The 17,398-nt window shown below is 45.5% G+C and overlaps 1 protein-coding gene across 1 annotated transcript; it reads left to right on the top strand.

Moving 5' to 3' along the window:
- The first annotated feature begins 1,441 nt into the window (after positions 1–1,441).
- On the top strand, positions 1,442–17,398 carry iyd (iodotyrosine deiodinase). The gene is made up of 5 exons (XM_020477388.2): positions 1,442–1,722; positions 5,371–5,568; positions 5,737–5,896; positions 7,310–7,466; positions 16,287–17,398. Exons 1-5 carry the CDS (start codon positions 1,533–1,535, stop codon positions 16,467–16,469), a joined length of 888 nt encoding a protein of 295 aa, XP_020332977.2. The 5' UTR covers positions 1,442–1,532; the 3' UTR covers positions 16,470–17,398.

Below are 17,398 nucleotides of genomic sequence, written 5' to 3'. Positions count from 1 at the left end.
CTACACTAGCAGTTACAGATCCATACAGCCTCCATCCTACTAAACTACACTGTAGCAGTTACAGATCCATACAGCCTCCATCCTACTAAACTACACTGTAGTAGTTACAGATCCATACAGCCTCCATCCTACTAAACTACACTGTAGCAGTTACAGATCCATACAGCCTCCATCCTACTAAACTACACTGGCAGTTACAGATCCATACAGCGTCCATCCTACTAAACTACACTGTAGTAGTTACAGACCCATACAGCCTCCATCCTACTAAACTACACTGTAGTAGTTATGCTAACTCACAGGTGTTGTAGCATGCTATATAACTAATTAGAACAGGTGGTCGCCTCGTCTTCCATCTTATTTTCTGTAAACAAGTGCTGTGACATGGAGATATGGCCGTGTGGGAACACTAACCTTATGGAGGTGTGAAAAATGATTTCTCACTGATGTGAAATTTAAGGTCCTTATGCTTCCCGAAACTACCGCGAGCAACGTGCGTTAATGTTCACACCGAGCATTGTAGATCTTACCAAGACACCCCTCTACTGAAGACACCTTCGTCCAACGACTCTGATGTGTAATGTAGTGGAACTGAGACGATCGAGTGGAACCGAGATGATCAGGGGTTAACCCTACCCCTGGTTATTTAAAACATGTTGCAGAAGAGTTATTATGTTTTCAATTAACACTTGATTTTTACCCACCCAGATGTAGGCTATAGACTATATCAACGACCCAGATGTAGGCTATAGACTATATCAACGACCCAGATGTAGGCTATAGACTATATCAACGACCCAAATGTAGGCTATAGACTATATCAACGACCCAGATGTAGGCTATAGACTATATCAACGACCCAGATGTAGGCTATAGACTATATCAATGACCCAGATGTAGGCTATAGACTATATCAACGACCCAGATGTAGGCTATAGACTATATCAACGACCCAGATGTAGGCTATAGACTATATCAACGACCCAGATGTAGGCTATAGACTATATCAACGACCCAGATGTAGGCTATAGACTATATCAACGACCCAGATGTAGGCTATAGACTATATCAACGACCCAGATGTAGGCTATAGACTATATTTTACCGACCCAGATCTAGGCTATAGACTTAATCAGTCTATTTTCTTAAATACTGATTGGTGCTCCTAACTTTTTAAAAGTAGCCTATATTTATAGCCCTATAGATGTTATAGGCCTAATGTATAATCTAGAAATAAAGGCTATTATGTCATGCAGTGTAGTTCAGTGTTTGATGATTAACCCAGTCAACTCAACTCCCCCTGATTCTGGACTGTTTCGCAACCAGGGTGTGTGTCCAAAAATGGCATACTGTTCCCTACATAGTGCACTACTTTCTACCAGATCCCTATGGGCCCAGCTCAAAATAGTGCACTAGACAGGGATTAGGGTGCAGTTTGGGACGAACGGGATCCGTTGAGCAGCGGAGCGCCCGCCTGGCTGGCAGACTGTCTGTTTCTATCAGTTGTGTTCAGATTATTGCCGTCAGTCAGCATGGCCCTTCTCTCCACTCTCACGCCGGTGTTCGTGGCTGTTTTATGCGTGATCCTAGTTTTTCTGTTCAAAAGCTCTCAGAAGAAGGAGAACAAGACAGTGAAACCCGAGCGGAAGCCCGAGGCCGAGGCCCGGCCGTGGGTAGACGAGGATCTTCAGGACGACACAGAGATCCGACACAAAGATGAAGGTAGTTAGCCCTAATAACCTCTCCTATCTACCGAAGTGTGCACTTGTTCACTTCCCTTCATGGATTTGAAAGGAAATGACCATTTCTATTGGTCAACAGCTTGCGAAAATACGCAAAAAATCGAACTTGTACCGAATAAATAATTGACGGATTGTGGCAAGATGATATTTCGCAATTTAGTGTGAATGGCATTATAAGCAAGACGTGTTCATGTACATTTTTTACATCCAAATTACTGGACGAAAATAACAGACTGAGAAAGGGCATTATTGGAAAGAGATGGTATTCAAACTTTTTCAGGGGGGACCCCACCCCAAATAAAACCTTAGAATCTGTACATTTAGATTTTTACATCAACAAATAACCTTCAATTCGTTTTCATCTCTTATCAAAATCAAAAGAAACCAATAAATACATTTACTCAATAAAACAGTATTTTTTTAAAATTATCTTTCTCAAAAACGTTTGTATATTGTCCCATAAAATAATCTGTACTCTTCATTATTTGTTCCTAAAAAAAACGTTAAAAAACGTTTTGTTGTTGTGTGGGGTGGACCCCACTGCAGTCCCCCAGCGAGCCCACGGCCCCGACTTTGAATACCACTGTGGTAAAGGCTGTGTGTAGTGTAGCCTATCAAAAACATGCTATTAAAGCCACCGGTGCAGTCGACTGGTTTCTCTGCGTCAGAGCACTCCTCTGGGTCCTCTAGGTCAAACAGAGAGACCCGCTGCTACCTGCTATCTATCCTCTAGACCTATAGCCCTTTACTCTAGACCTATAGCCCTTTACTCTAGACCTACAGCCCTTTACTCTAGACCTATAGCCCTTTACTCTAGACCTATAGCCCTTTACTCTAGACCTACAGCCCTTTACTCTAGACCTACAGCCCTTTACTCTAGGCCTATAGCCCTTTACTCTAGACCTATAGCCCTTTACTCTAGACCTATAGCCCTTTACTCTAGACCTATAGCCCTTTACTCTAGACCTACAGCCCTTTACTCTAGATCTATAGCCCTTTACTCTAGACCTATAGCCCTTTACTCTAGACCTATAGACCTATAGCCCTTTACACTAGACCTATAGCCCTTTACTCTAGACCTATAGCCCTTTACTCTAGACCTATAGCCCTTTACTCTAGACCTATAGACCTATAGCCCTTTACTCTAGACCTATAGCCCTTTACTCTAGACCTATAGCCCTTTACTCTAGACCTACAGCCCTTTACTCTAGACCTACAGCCCTTTACTCTAGACCTATAGCCCTTTACTCTAGACCTACAGCCCTTTACTCTAGATCTATAGCCCTTTACTCTAGACCTACAGCCCTTTACTCTAGACCTATAGCCCTTTACTCTAGACCTATAGCCCTTTACTCTAGACCTATAGCCCTTTACTCTAGACCTATAGCCCTTTACTCTAGACCTATAGCCCTTTACTCTAGACCTACAGCCCTTTACTCTAGACCTACAGCCCTTTACTCTAGATCTATAGCCCTTTACTCTAGACCTATAGCCCTTTACTCTAGACCTATAGCCTATAGCCCTTTAATCTAGACCTATAGCCCTTTACTCTAGGACTAGCCAACTAAACTCAACTCAACTAAACTCTACAATTTATGATGGAGTTAAGCTGCAACTAGTCTGGGTGGACTGGAGCTCAGAGGTTTTTTATCAAAAGTGACTTCAGCACCCAAAGAATAGCCCGCAATTACACAGAACAATGTCGTGTGTGAATCCCCCCTCTCCTCTCAATACTCAGTCTGACTCAGTCTACAGTCTATGTCTATATATTGCTCAACCTTTGAAACCAAAGCGAGAAAATGACTGACAAGACAAGAGAAAGAAATAGAGAGAGAGAACCTTATTTTCCTTCCTAATTGATGTGTGCATGGGGGGAACAGATCATTAACCACAGAACAGATCATTAACCACAGAACAGATCATTAACCACAGAACAGATCGTTAACCACAGAACAGATCATTATCGACAGGGAAACACAGAACAGATCATTAACCACAGGGAACCACAGAACAGATCATTAACCACAGAACAGATCGTTAACCGCAGAACAGATCGTTATCCACAGGGGACCACAGAACAGATCATTAACCACCGAACAGATCATTACCCCCAGAGCAGATCATTAACCACAGAACAGATCATTAACCCCAGAACAGATCATTAACCGCAGAACAGATCATTAACCATAGAACAGATCATTGACCACAGAACAGATCACTAAATGCAGAACAGATCATTAACCGTAGAGAACCACATAACAGATCATTAACCATAGAGAACCCTGGAACAGATCATTAACCACAGGGAACCACAGAACAGATCATTAACCGCCGAACAGATCGTTAACCACAGAACAGATCATTAACATAGAACATATCATTGACCACAGAACAGATCATTAACCATAGAACAGATCGTTAACCACCAAACAGATCATTAACCACAGAACAGATCGTTAACCCCAGAACAGATCATTACCCGCAGAACAGATCATTAACCACAGAACAGATCATTAACCACATAACAGATCATTATCCACAGAACAGATCATTAACCGTAGAACAGATCATTAACCATAGAGAACCACAGAACAGATCATTAACCACCGAACAGATCATTATCAACAGGGAACCACCAAACAGATCATTAACCGCCGAACAGATCATTAACCATAGAACAGATCATTAACCATAGAGAACCACAGAACAGATCATTAACCACAGAACAGATCATTAACCATCGAACAGATCAGGGGCGGCAGCCTAGTAGCCTAGTGGTTAGAGTGTTGGACTAGTAACCGGAAGGTTGCAAGTTCAAGCCCCCGAGCTGACAAGCTGTCTGTTCTGCCCCTGAACAGGCAGTTAACCCACTGTTCCTAGGCCGTCATTGAAAATAAGAATGATAAAATAAAATAAGAACCGAACAGATCATTATCAACAGAGAACCACAGAACAGATCATTAACCACAGAACAGATCATTATCAACAGGGAACCACAGAACAGATCATTAACCACAGGGAGCCACAAAACAGATCATTAACCACAGAACAGATCATTATCAACAGGGAACCACAGAACAGAGCATTAACCACAGGGAACCACAAAACAGATCATTAACCACAGAACAGATCATTATCAACAGGGAACCACAGAACAGAGCATTAACCACAGGGAACCACAAAACAGATCATTAACCACAGAACAGATCATTAACCATAGAGAACCACAGAACAGATCATTAACCACAGAACAGATCATTAACCATAGAGAACCACAGAACAGATCATTAACCACAGAACAGATCATTAACCATAGAGAACCACAGAACAGATCATTAACCATAGAGAACCACAGAACAGATCATTAACCACCGAACAGATCATTAACCATAGAGAACCACAGAACAGAACAACTCAAGGTAGTATGAATGAACACATACGGTCAAGTAGCTATACAAATGGTTACACTAACCAATAAATATGTGCCTGATGTGCACATCTGACTATACATTAACATTGCAGATTAGGCCTTTAATCGCAGTCAATCCGCCTACAATTTAAAAAGCCTTGCTTTCTGTAGCTTCATAATTCAGACGGTTGGTCTTCCCCCCTGTCTGTCTGGTTTTAGAGGATGGTGATTGGGTGGAGAGTGGTGGGGAGGAGGAGCTGGCCCACGTGCCCTACCCGGCTTCTCGGTACCCCGTAGAGGTCATGGTTCAGAGGTCACAGGACTTCTTCAGCCTGATGAACCAGAGGAGGTCTGTCCGCTTCATCAGCCCCGAGCCCGTTCCACGACAGGTCATCGACAACGTCATCCGCACTGCAGGTAACACATGCATAATGCACACAGACACACACACAGACACACACACACACACACACAGAGACACACACAGACACACACACACACGCAGACACACGCAGACACGCGCAGACAGACACACACAGACACGCACAGACAGACACACATAAATGTGTTGTCTGTGTTGTCCAGGCACAGCCCCCAGTGGAGCCCACACAGAACCCTGGACGTTTGTGGTAGTGTCAGACCCAGAGGTGAAGCACCAGATCAGGCTAGTGGTGGAGGAGGAGGAGGAAGTCAACTACCGCCAGAGGATGGGGGACAAGTGGGTCAGTGACCTGCAGAGGCTCAGGTCAGATAAAATGCACAGTGCAAACACCATGTAGATATACACCATGTAGATATACAGCATGTAGATATACACCACGTAGACATACACCATGTAGATATACACCATGTAGATATACACCATGTAGATATACACCACGTAGATATACACCATGTAGATATACACCATGTAGATATACACGACGTAGACATACACCATGTAGACATACACCATGTAGATATACACCACGTAGATATACAGCATGTAGATATACACCATGTAGATATACACCATGTAGATATACACCACGTAGACATACACCATGTAGATATACACCATGTAGACATATAGCATGTAGATATACACCATGTAGATATACACACCATGTAGACATACAGCATGTAGATATACACCATGTAGATATACACCATGTAGATATACACAATGTAGACATACAGCATGTAGATATACAGCATGTAGATATACACCATGTAGACATACAGCATGTAGACATATAGCATGTAGATATACAGCATGTAGATATACACACCATGTTGACATACACCATGTAGATATACAGCATGTAGATATATACACCATGTAGATATACAGCATGTAGACATACAGCATGTAGACATACACCATGTAGACATACACCATGTAGACATACACCATGTAGATATACACCACGTAGACATATAGCATGTATATATACACCATGTAGATATACACACCATGTAGACATACAGCATGTAGATATACACACCATGTTGACATACACCATGTAGATATACAGCATGTAGATATATACACCATGTAGATATACAGCATGTAGATATACAGCATGTAGATATATACACCATGTAGATATACAGCATGTAGACATACAGCATGTAAATATACAGCATGTAGATATACACACCATGTAGACATACAGCATGTAGACATACAGCATGTAGACATACAGCATGTAGATATACAGCATGTAGATATACAGCATGTAGATATACAGCATGTAGATATACACCATGCACGCAAGTCAGATAATATTTTTTATAACTCTCTCTCCATCTCCCCTCCCCCTCTCTCTCTCGCTCTCTCCTCTCTCTCCATCTCCCCCTCCCTCGCAATATCCTCCCTCTCTCCCTCGCAATATCCTCCCTGTCTCCCTCACTCTCTCCTCCCTCTCTCCTCTCTCTCGCCCCCCTCTCTCCCCCCTTTCCTCCCTCTCTCTCCTCCTTTCCCCTCTCTCCTCCCTTCCCCATCTCTCCTCTCTCTCCCCCCCTCTCCCCCTCCCCCATCTCTCATCCCTCTCTCTCCCCCCTCTCTCCTCCCCCTCTCCCCCTCCCCCATCTCTCCTCCCTCTCTCCCCCTCCCCCATCTCTCCTCCCTCTCTCTCCCCCCTTTCTCCCTCTCTCCTCCCTCTCTCTCTCCCAGGACTAACTGGGTGAAGCAGTATCTTGATGTGGCTCCCTACCTCGTGTTGATATTTAAACAGACGTACGGCATCGTAGCTGGAGGACAGAAGAGGACTCATTACTACAATGAGATCAGTGTGTCCATCTCCTGTGGCCTGCTATTGGCCGCGCTGCAGGTCAGAGCATTCACGCCCGGTCATTTACATTTGAGTCATTTAGCAGACGCTCTTATCCAGAGCAACTTACAGCTAGTGCATTCATCTTAATGAAATAGCTAGGTGAGACAACCACACGCGCACTCATTCAGATCATTCACCAAGTCACAAACCCGGGGACCACTGGGGCGTACTCAGGGACTTGGACCGCTGGGGCGAACTCAGGGACGTGGACTTCTAGGGCGTACTCAGGGACGTGGACCGCTGGGACGTACTCAGGGACGTGGACCACTGCGGTGTACTCAGGGACGTGGACCCTGTGGAGAAGAGGTATTCGGAGTGGACTTCTAGTCCGACTCAGGAGGCGTGCACACCATCCATCGCACCATCCAGGGCGAGATCTCCTTCCAGAGAGACATCAGGCACTGTAACATACTCTGTTTCACGGAATCATGACTCTCTCCGGATATACTGTCCCCATCCATACAGCCAGCTGTGTTCTCAGTACATCACACAGACAGGAATAAAGAACTCTCTGGATATACTGTCCCCGTCCGTACAGCCAGCTGGGTTCTCAGTACATCGGGCAGACAGGAATAAAGACCTCTCCGGGAAGAAGAAAGGCGGAGGTGTATGTCTCATGATTAACTACTCATGGTGTGATTGTGGTAATGTACAGTAACTCAAGTTATTTTGTTCACCTGACCTAGAATACCTCACAATCATATTACCGCCCCAGATAATTATCTTCGGTTATAGTCACAACCATGTATATTTCCCCCTCAAGCCGATATCACGACGGCCTTCAAGGAACTACACTGGACTTTGTGCTAACAGGAAACTACATATCCCGAGGCCACATTTATTGTAGCTGGGGATTTTAACAAAAACATTTTGGGAGGAAAACATTACCGAAGTTCTATCAACACATTGCCTGTCAAAAACTCTCGACCATTGTCCCTCTCCCTTTCGGGATGGCTACAAGGACCTCTCCTGCCCTCCCATCGGCAAATCAGATCACACCTCCCTTCTGCTCTACCCTTCCTATAGGCAGAAACTCAAACAGGAAGTACCCATGCTAAGATCTATTTAATGCTAGTCTGACAAATCGGGATCCATGCTTCAAGATTGTTTGATCACGCGGACTGTGATATGTTCCTGGGTTGCCTCTGAGAATAACATTGACGTATACACTGACACGGTGACTGAGTTCATCAGGAAGTTTATAGGGGATGTTGTTCCCACTATGACTATTAAAACCTACCCAAACCAAAAACCGTGAAAGCGCGAACCACGACAAGGTCACTGGAAATATGGTTGAGTACAAACAGTCCAGCTATGCCCTCCGTAAGTCAATCAAACAGGCAAAACATCAGTACAGAGACAAAGTGGAGTCGCAATTCAACTGCTCAGACACAAGATGTATGTGGCAGGGACTCCAGACAATGACAAATTACAAAGGGAAAACCAGCCACTGACGACTTGCTCCCAGACAAGCTAAACACCTTCTTCACCCGCTTTGAGGATAACACAGTGCTACCGACGCAGCCCTCGGCCAAGGACTGTGGTCCTCCGTGGTCGACGTGAGTAAGGACTGTGGTCCTCCGTGGTCGACGTGAGTAAGGACTGTGGTCCTCCGTGGTCGACGTGAGTAAGGACTGTGGTCCCCCGTGGTCGACGTGATTAAGGACTGTGGTCCTCCGTGGTCGACGTGAGTAAGGACTGTGGTCCCCCGTGGTCGACTTGAGTAAGGACTGTGGTCCTCCATGGTCGACGTGAGTAAGGACTGTGGTCCCCCGTGGTCGACTTGAGTAAGGACTGTGGTCCTCCGTGGTCGACGTGAGTAAGGACTGTGGTCCTCCGTGGTCGACTTGAGTAAGGACTGTGGTCCCCCGTGGTCGACGTGAGTAAGGACTGTGGTCCCCCTTGGTCGACGTCAGTAAGGACTGTGGTCCTCCGTGGTCGACGTGAGTAAGGACTGTGGTCGACGTGAGTAAGGACTGCGGTCCTCCGTTGTCGACGTGAGTAAGGACTGTGGTCCTCCGTGGTCGACGTGATTAAGGACTGTGGTCGACGTGAGTAAGGACTGTGGTCCTCCGTGGTCGACGTGAGTAAGGACTGTGGTCCTCCGTGGTCGACTTGAGTAAGGACTGTGGTCCTCCGTGGTCGACGTGAGTAAGGACTGTGGTCCCCCGTGGTCGACGTGAGTAAGGACTGTGGTCCCCCGTGGTCGACGTGAGTAAGGACTGTGGTCCCCCGTGGTCGACGTGATTAAGGACTGTGGTCCTCCGTGGTCGACGTGAGTAAGGACTGTGGTCCCCCGTGGTCGACTTGAGTAAGGACTGTGGTCCTCCGTGGTCGACGTGAGTAAGGACTGTGGTCCTCCGTGGTCGACTTGAGTAAGGACTGTGGTCCCCCGTGGTCGACGTGAGTAAGGACTGTGGTCCCCCTTGGTCGACGTCAGTAAGGACTGTGGTCCTCCGTGGTCGACGTGAGTAAGGACTGTGGTCGACGTGAGTAAGGACTGCGGTCCTCCGTTGTCGACGTGAGTAAGGACTGTGGTCCTCCGTGGTCGACGTGATTAAGGACTGTGGTCGACGTGAGTAAGGACTGTGGTCCTCCGTGGTCGACGTGAGTAAGGACTGTGGTCCTCCGTGGTCGACTTGAGTAAGGACTGTGGTCCTCCGTGGTCGACGTGAGTAAGGACTGTGGTCCCCCGTGGTCGACGTGAGTAAGGACTGTGGTCCCCCGTGGTCGACGTGAGTAAGGACTGTGGTCCTCCGTGGTCGACTTGAGTAAGGACTGTGGTCCCCCGTGGTCGACGTGAGTAAGGACTGTGGTCCCCCGTGGTCGACTTGAGTAAGGACTGTGGTCCTCCGTGGTCGACGTGAGTAAGGACTGTGGTCCTCCGTGGTCGACTTGAGTAAGGACTGTGGTCCCCCGTGGTCGACGTGAGTAAGGACTGTGGTCCCCCTTGGTCGACGTCAGTAAGGACTGTGGTCCTCCGTGGTCGACGTGAGTAAGGACTGTGGTCGACGTGAGTAAGGACTGCGGTCCTCCGTTGTCGACGTGAGTAAGGACTGTGGTCCTCCGTGGTCGACGTGATTAAGGACTGTGGTCGACGTGAGTAAGGACTGTGGTCCTCCGTGGTCGACGTGAGTAAGGACTGTGGTCCTCCGTGGTCGACTTGAGTAAGGACTGTGGTCCTCCGTGGTCGACGTGAGTAAGGACTGTGGTCCCCCGTGGTCGACGTGAGTAAGGACTGTGGTCCCCCGTGGTCGACGTGAGTAAGGACTGTGGTCCTCCGTGGTCGACTTGAGTAAGGACTGTGGTCCCCCGTGGTCGACGTGAGTAAGGACTGTGGTCCTCTGGTCGACGTGAGTAAGGACTGTGATCCTCCGTGGTCGACTTGAGTAAGGACTGTGGTCCCCCGTGGTCGACGTGAGTAAGGACTGTGGTCCTCTGGTCGACGTGAGTAAGGACTGTGATCCTCCGTGGTCGACGTGAGTAAGGACTGTGGTCCCCCGTGGTCGACGTGAATAAGGACTGTGGTCCTCCGTGGTCGACGTGAGTAAGGATTGTGGTCCCCCGTGGTCGACGTGAGTAAGACATTTAAGCGTGTTAACCCACACAAGGCTGCCAGCTCAGACGGCATCCCTAGCTGCGTCCTCAGAGCATGCGCAGCCCAGCTGACTCGAGTGTTTACGGACATATTCAATCTCTCCCTATCCCATTCTGCTGTCCCCACTTGCTTCAAGATGTCCACCATTGTTCCTGTACCCAAGAAAGCGAAGGTAACTGACTATAGCCCCGTAGCACTCACTTCTGTCATCATGAAGTGCTTTGAGAGACTAGTCATGGATCATATCACCTCCACCTTACCTGTCACCCTTAACGCACTTCAATTTGCTTACTGCCTCAATAGATCCACAGACGATGCAATCACCATCACACTACACAGTGCCCTATCCCATCTGGAGGAATACCTATGTAAGAATGCTGTTCATTGACTATAGACTATAGTTAGTCTATAGCTCAGTGTTCAACAAGCTCATCATTAAGCTTAAGGCCCTGGGTCTGAACCCCGCCCTGTGCAACTGGGTCCTGGACTTCCTGACGTGCCGTACCCAGGTGGTGAAAGTAGGAAACAACACCTCCACTACGCTGATTCTCAACACTGGGGCCCCACAAGGGTGAATGCTCAGCCCCCTCCTGTACTCCCTGTTCACCGATGACTGAGTGGCCATGCACACCTCCAACTCAATCACCAAGTTTTCAGACGACACAACAGTAGTAGGCCTGATTACCAACAATAACGAGACAGGTGAGGTGAGGGCTCTGACCGAGTGGTGCCAGGAAAATAACCTCTCCCTCAACATCAACAAAACGAAGGAGCTGATCGTGGACTTCAGGAGACAGAAGAGGGAGTACGCCCCCTATTCACATCAACTGTGCTGCAGGGGAGAAGGTGAAAAGCTTCAAGTTCCTGGGCGTACACATCGCTGACGATCTGAAACGGTCCACCAACACAGTCTGGTGATGAAGGTGCAACAACAATCAGGAGGCTGACGAAATACAGCTTTAGACCCTCAGAAACCTCTACAGATGCACCATTGAGAGCATCCTGTCGGGCTGTATCACCGCCTGGTACAGCAACTGCACCGCCTGCAACCTTAGTGCTTTCTAGAGGGTGGTGCGGTCTGCCCGAATGCATCACCGGGGGAAAACTATCTGCCCTCCAGGACACCTACACCACCCGATGTCACAGGAAGGCCAAAAAGATCATCACAGACAACAACCACCTGAGCCACTACCTGTTCACACTGCTACCATCCAGAAGGCGAGGTCAGTACAGGTGCATCAAAGCTGGGACCGAGAGACTGAAAAACAGCTTCTATCTCAAGGCTGTCAGACTGTTAAATAGCCATCCCTAGCCGGCCTCCCCCCATTACCCTGACCTGAACTTAGTCACTGTCAATAGCCAGCTACCACCCGGTTACTCAACCCTGCACTTTAGAGGCTGCTGCCCTAATGTACCTGCAGTCGACATGGAATCACTGGTCACTTTAATAATAGACCACTTTAATAATGTTAAACTGTTTTACTCATTTCATATGTACTGTATATAATGTATTCTAGTCAAGTCCATCCTATTCAACTATTGCTGTACATCTACTATTCTATCCTATGTATTCTATAGATATACTATATATTCCATCCACATCCGGTCTATAATGTCGATACATCCCATCATATATACAATGCATTCGGAAAGTATTCAGACCCCTTGACTTTTTCTACATTTTGTTACGTTACAGCCTTATTATAAAAATGGATTCAATTGTCACCCCCCCATCAATCTACACACAATACCACATAATGACATCACAATACCCCATAATGACATCACAATACCCCATAATGACATCACAATACCCCATAATGACATCACAATACCCCATAATGACTCAGCAAAAACACGTTTAAAAAAAATAAAGTTTGCTAATTTATGCAAAATGTTTTTAAAATATTGCATTTACATAAATATTCAGACCCTTTACTCAGTACTTTGTTGAAGCACCTTTGGCAGCGATTACAACCTTGAGTCTTCTTGGGTATGATGCTACAAGCTTGGCACACCTGTATTTGGGGAGTTTCTCCCATTCTTCTCTGCAGATCCTCTCAAGCTCTGTCAGTTTGAATGGGGAGTGTTGCTGCACAGCTATTTTCAGGTCTACAGCGATGTTCAATTGGGTTCAAATCTGGGCTCTGGCTGGCCTACTCAAGGATATTCAGAGACTTGTCCCGAAGCCACTTCTGTGTTGTCTTGGTTGTGTGCTTAGGGTCATTGTCCTGTTGGAAGGTGAACCTTCGCCTCAGTCTGAGGTTCTGAGCGCTCTGGAGCAGGTTTTCACCAAGGATCTCTCTGTACTTTGCTCTGTTAATCTTTGCCTCTATCCTGACTAGTCTCCGAGTCCCTGCAGCTGAAAAACAACTCCACAGTATGATGCTGCCACCACCATGCTTCACCGTAGTGATGCTGCCACCACCATGCTTCACCGTAGGGATAGTGCCAGGTTTCCGCCAGACATGACACTTGGCATTCAGGCCAAATAGTTCAATCTTGGTTTCATCAGACCAGAGAATCTTATATCTCATGGTCTGAGTCCTTTAGGTGCCTTTTGACAAACTCCAAGTGGACTGTCATGTGCCTTTTACTGAGGAGTGGCTTCCATCTGGCCACTCTACCATACAGGCCTGATTGGTGGAGTGCTGCATAGATGGTTGTCCTTCTGGAAGGTTCTCCCATCTCCACAGAGGAACTCTAGAGCTTTGTCAGTGGGACCATCGGGTTCTTGGTCACCTCCTTGACCAAGGCTCTTCTCCCGTGATTGGTCAGTTTGGCCGGACGGCCAGCTCTAGGAAGAGTCTTAGTGGTTCACAACTTCTTCCATTTAAGAATGATGGAGGCCACTGTTCCTGGGGACCTTCAATGCTCGACACAATCCTGTCTCGGAGCTCTACGGACAATTCCTTCAACCTCATGGCTTGGTTTTTGCTCTGACATGCACTGTCAACTGTAGGACCTTATATAGACAGGTGTGTTTCTTCCCAAAACATGTCCAGTCAATTGAATTTACCACAGATGGACTCCAATCAAGTTGTAGAGACATCTCAAGGATGATCAATGGACACAAGATGCACCTGAGCTCAATTTCAAGTCTCCTAGGAAAGGGTCAGAATGCTTATGTAAATAAGGTACTTCTGTTTTTTATTTTTAATACATTTGCAACAATTTTAAAAGCCTGTTTTCGCTTTGTCATTATGGGTTATTGTGATGTCATTATGGGGTATTGTGATGTCATTATGGGGTATTGTGATATCATTATGGGTTATTGTGATGTCATTATGGGGTATTGTGATGTCATTATGGGGTATTGTGATGTCATTATGGGGTATTGTGATGTCATTATGGGGTATTGTGATGTCATTATGGGGTATTGTGATGTCATTATGGGGTATTGTGATGTCATTATGGGGTATTGTGATGTCATTATGGGGTATTGTGATGTCATTATGGGGTATTGTGATGTCATTATGGGGTATTGTGATGTCATTATGGGGTATTGTGTGTAGATTGCTGAGATTGTTCTTTCTTTATTGAATCCATTTTTAGAATAAGGCTGTAACAAAAAGTCAAGGGGTCTGAATACTGAGCTAGGAACACAAGCATTTAGGTAGGTATTACTGTTGGAGCTAGGAACACTAGCATTTAGGTAGGTATTACTGTTGGAGCTAGGAACACAAGCATTTAGGTAGGTATTACTGTTGGAGCTAGGAACACAAGCATTTAGTTAGATATTACTGCACTGTTGGAGCTAGGAACACAAGCATTTAGGTAGGTATTACTGTTGGAGCTAGGAACACAAGCATTTAGCTAGGTATTACTGTTGGAGCTAGGAACACAAGCATTTAGTTAGGTATTACTGTTGGAGCTAGGAACACAAGCATTTAGCTAGGTATTACTGTTGGAGCTAGGAACACAAGCATTTAGCTAGGTATTACTGTTGGAGCTAGGAACACAAGCATTTAGGTAGGTATTACTGTTGGAGCTAGGAACACAAGCATTTAGCTAGGTATTACTGTTGGAGCTAGGAACACAAGCATTTAGGTAGGTATTACTGTTGGAGCTAGGAACACAAGCATTTAGCTAGGTATTACTGTTGGAGCTACAGTAGGAACACAAGCATTTAGGTAGGTATTACTGTTGGAGCTAGGAACACTAGCATTTAGGTAGGTATTACTGTACTGTTGGAGCTAGGAACACAAGCATTTAGTTAGATATTACTGAACTGTTGGAGCTAGGAACACAAGCATTTAGCTAGGTATTACTGTTGGAGCTAGGAATACTAGCATTTAGCTAGGTATTACTGTTGGAGCTAGGAATACTAGCATTTAGCTAGGTATTACTGTTGGAGCTAGGAATACTAGCATTTAGCTAGGTATTACTGTTGGAGCTAGGAATACTAGCATTTAGCTAGGTATTACTGTTGGAGCTAGGAATACTAGCATTTAGGTAGGTATTACTGTTGGAGCTAGGAATACTAGCATTTAGGTAGGTATTACTGTTGGAGCTAGGAATACTAGCATTTAGGTAGGTATTACTGTTGGAGCTAGGAATACTAGCATTTAGGTAGGTATTACTGTTGGAGCTAGGAATACTAGCATTTAGCTAGGTATTACTGTTGGAGCTAGGAATACTAGCATTTAGCTAGGTATTACTGTTGGAGCTAGGAATACTAGCATTTAGGTAGGTATTACTGTTGGAGCTAGGAATACTAGCATTTAGGTAGGTATTACTGTTGGAGCTAGGAATACTAGCATTTAGGTAGGTATTACTGTTGGAGCTAGGAATACTAGCATTTAGGTAGGTATTACTGTTGGAGCTAGGAATACTAGCATTTAGCTAGGTATTACTGTTGGAGCTAGGAATACTAGCATTTAGGTAGGTATTACTGTTGGAGCTAGGAATACTAGCATTTAGGTAGGTATTACTGTTGGAGCTAGGAATACTAGCATTTCGCTACACCCTTAATTAATAACATCTAAATATTTGATTTGAAATAAAATGTCAAACAAAGACAGAAGGATGTTACATTTCAGAACGTAGAAATTTGTTGTGTAGAACAGACATTATTGTCTGTCAGATAGAACGGGTAACCATAAGAGCATTTCAAAACCCTTAATAAACCTCTGGATTCTGTATGTGTTTGATATTCTGACCGAGCCCATGTCACTCTGTGTTTGACTGACATGTAGTCTGTCCAATCCCCTTGTCAGAATGCAGGTCTGGTGACGGTGACGACGACGCCCCTCAACTGCGGCCCCCAGCTCAGGCTGCTCCTCGGTCGGCCAGCCAATGAGAAGCTGCTGATGCTACTTCCTGTTGGTTACCCCGCCCCCGACGCAACCGTGCCCGACCTCACCCGCAAGCCACTCGACGACATCATGGTACACCTGTGACATCATCATAAAGGGCCCGGCCGAGTGACATCATAGATGTAGGGGTGCCTTCTGTCCTCGTCTCCTCCCAGTCATCTGCAATGATTTGTAAAGCAGCAACAGTCATCAAAATGTTTACTATTCTAATAAATGCAACAGTTGGACAATAAATGAAGATACTCCAGACATTTAGATTTTTTATAATCCATCAGATATCGAGTGAATTATAGCATAAAACATTTTACTGGCACGGACAAATAATGTTCAAGTTTTTGGTGGAAATTCAGGTATTCAATTTATTGTTCAATTTCAATATAATATATAATATATACATATTCTAATGGTATCAGTTTTTTTTTGTAACTTTCTTGTGTTAAAATGGAAGAAAATGGTATTACCTCATTTGCATAAACACATGCTGTGTGTTTGCATATATTAATAAATTAACAAAGGGGTGGAACAAGGCTGCACACACCAAACTAGTGCTCTGTCTAGGCCTACCTGTACTCACCTGTGCTGTAGACTGCCTCAGTAATTAATGTTGTCACGTTCTAATTTAACATGTATGTCAATAGCAGAGGTGCATTCAGTTCGCATGAACATTTGCTACGTTGCAGAACGACACATTTTTCCATAACGTTCCTGTATGTTCTTGAACAGACTTTGAGGTAAGTTTGGTGGGTGTGGCTTGAAGCAATGAGTGACGTATTTAAAGAGCAGTGGCCATGCTGACAGCGTCCCCCAACCCACAACAAACCCCTCCCCGTTTTTCAACTGTTTTTTCAGTATTGCATCTTTTTGGTTGAATTGAACATTCCAGAACATACCAAATGAACGTAGCCCTGGATACCTTTAGATAAAAAAATAAACAGGTTTGGCTCGAGATTACACCTCTACAGTGACCTCCACTAATATTGGCACCCTTGGTAAATAAAAAAAAATGAGCAAAA

Source organism: Oncorhynchus kisutch, linkage group LG21 (assembly GCF_002021735.2).
Source record: "Oncorhynchus kisutch isolate 150728-3 linkage group LG21, Okis_V2, whole genome shotgun sequence".
In the NCBI taxonomy this organism is placed as follows: domain Eukaryota; kingdom Metazoa; phylum Chordata; class Actinopteri; order Salmoniformes; family Salmonidae; genus Oncorhynchus; species Oncorhynchus kisutch.
Note: the sequence above shows the minus strand (reverse complement) of the source record. Positions and strands in the feature narration are given on the sequence as shown.

What these genes read in the sequence shown, in the direction of transcription:
- iyd (XM_020477388.2), top strand. Translation starts at nt 1,533, where the DNA reads ATGGCCCTTCTCTCCACTCTCACGCCGGTGTTCGTGGCTGTTTTATGC. An exon ending in GATCCGACACAAAGATGAAG is followed by an intron (nt 1,723 to 5,370) that starts GTAGTTAGCCCT and finishes GTCTGGTTTTAG; the next exon opens with AGGATGGTGATTGGGTGGAG. An exon ending in CAACGTCATCCGCACTGCAG is followed by an intron (nt 5,569 to 5,736) that starts GTAACACATGCA and finishes TGTGTTGTCCAG; the next exon opens with GCACAGCCCCCAGTGGAGCC.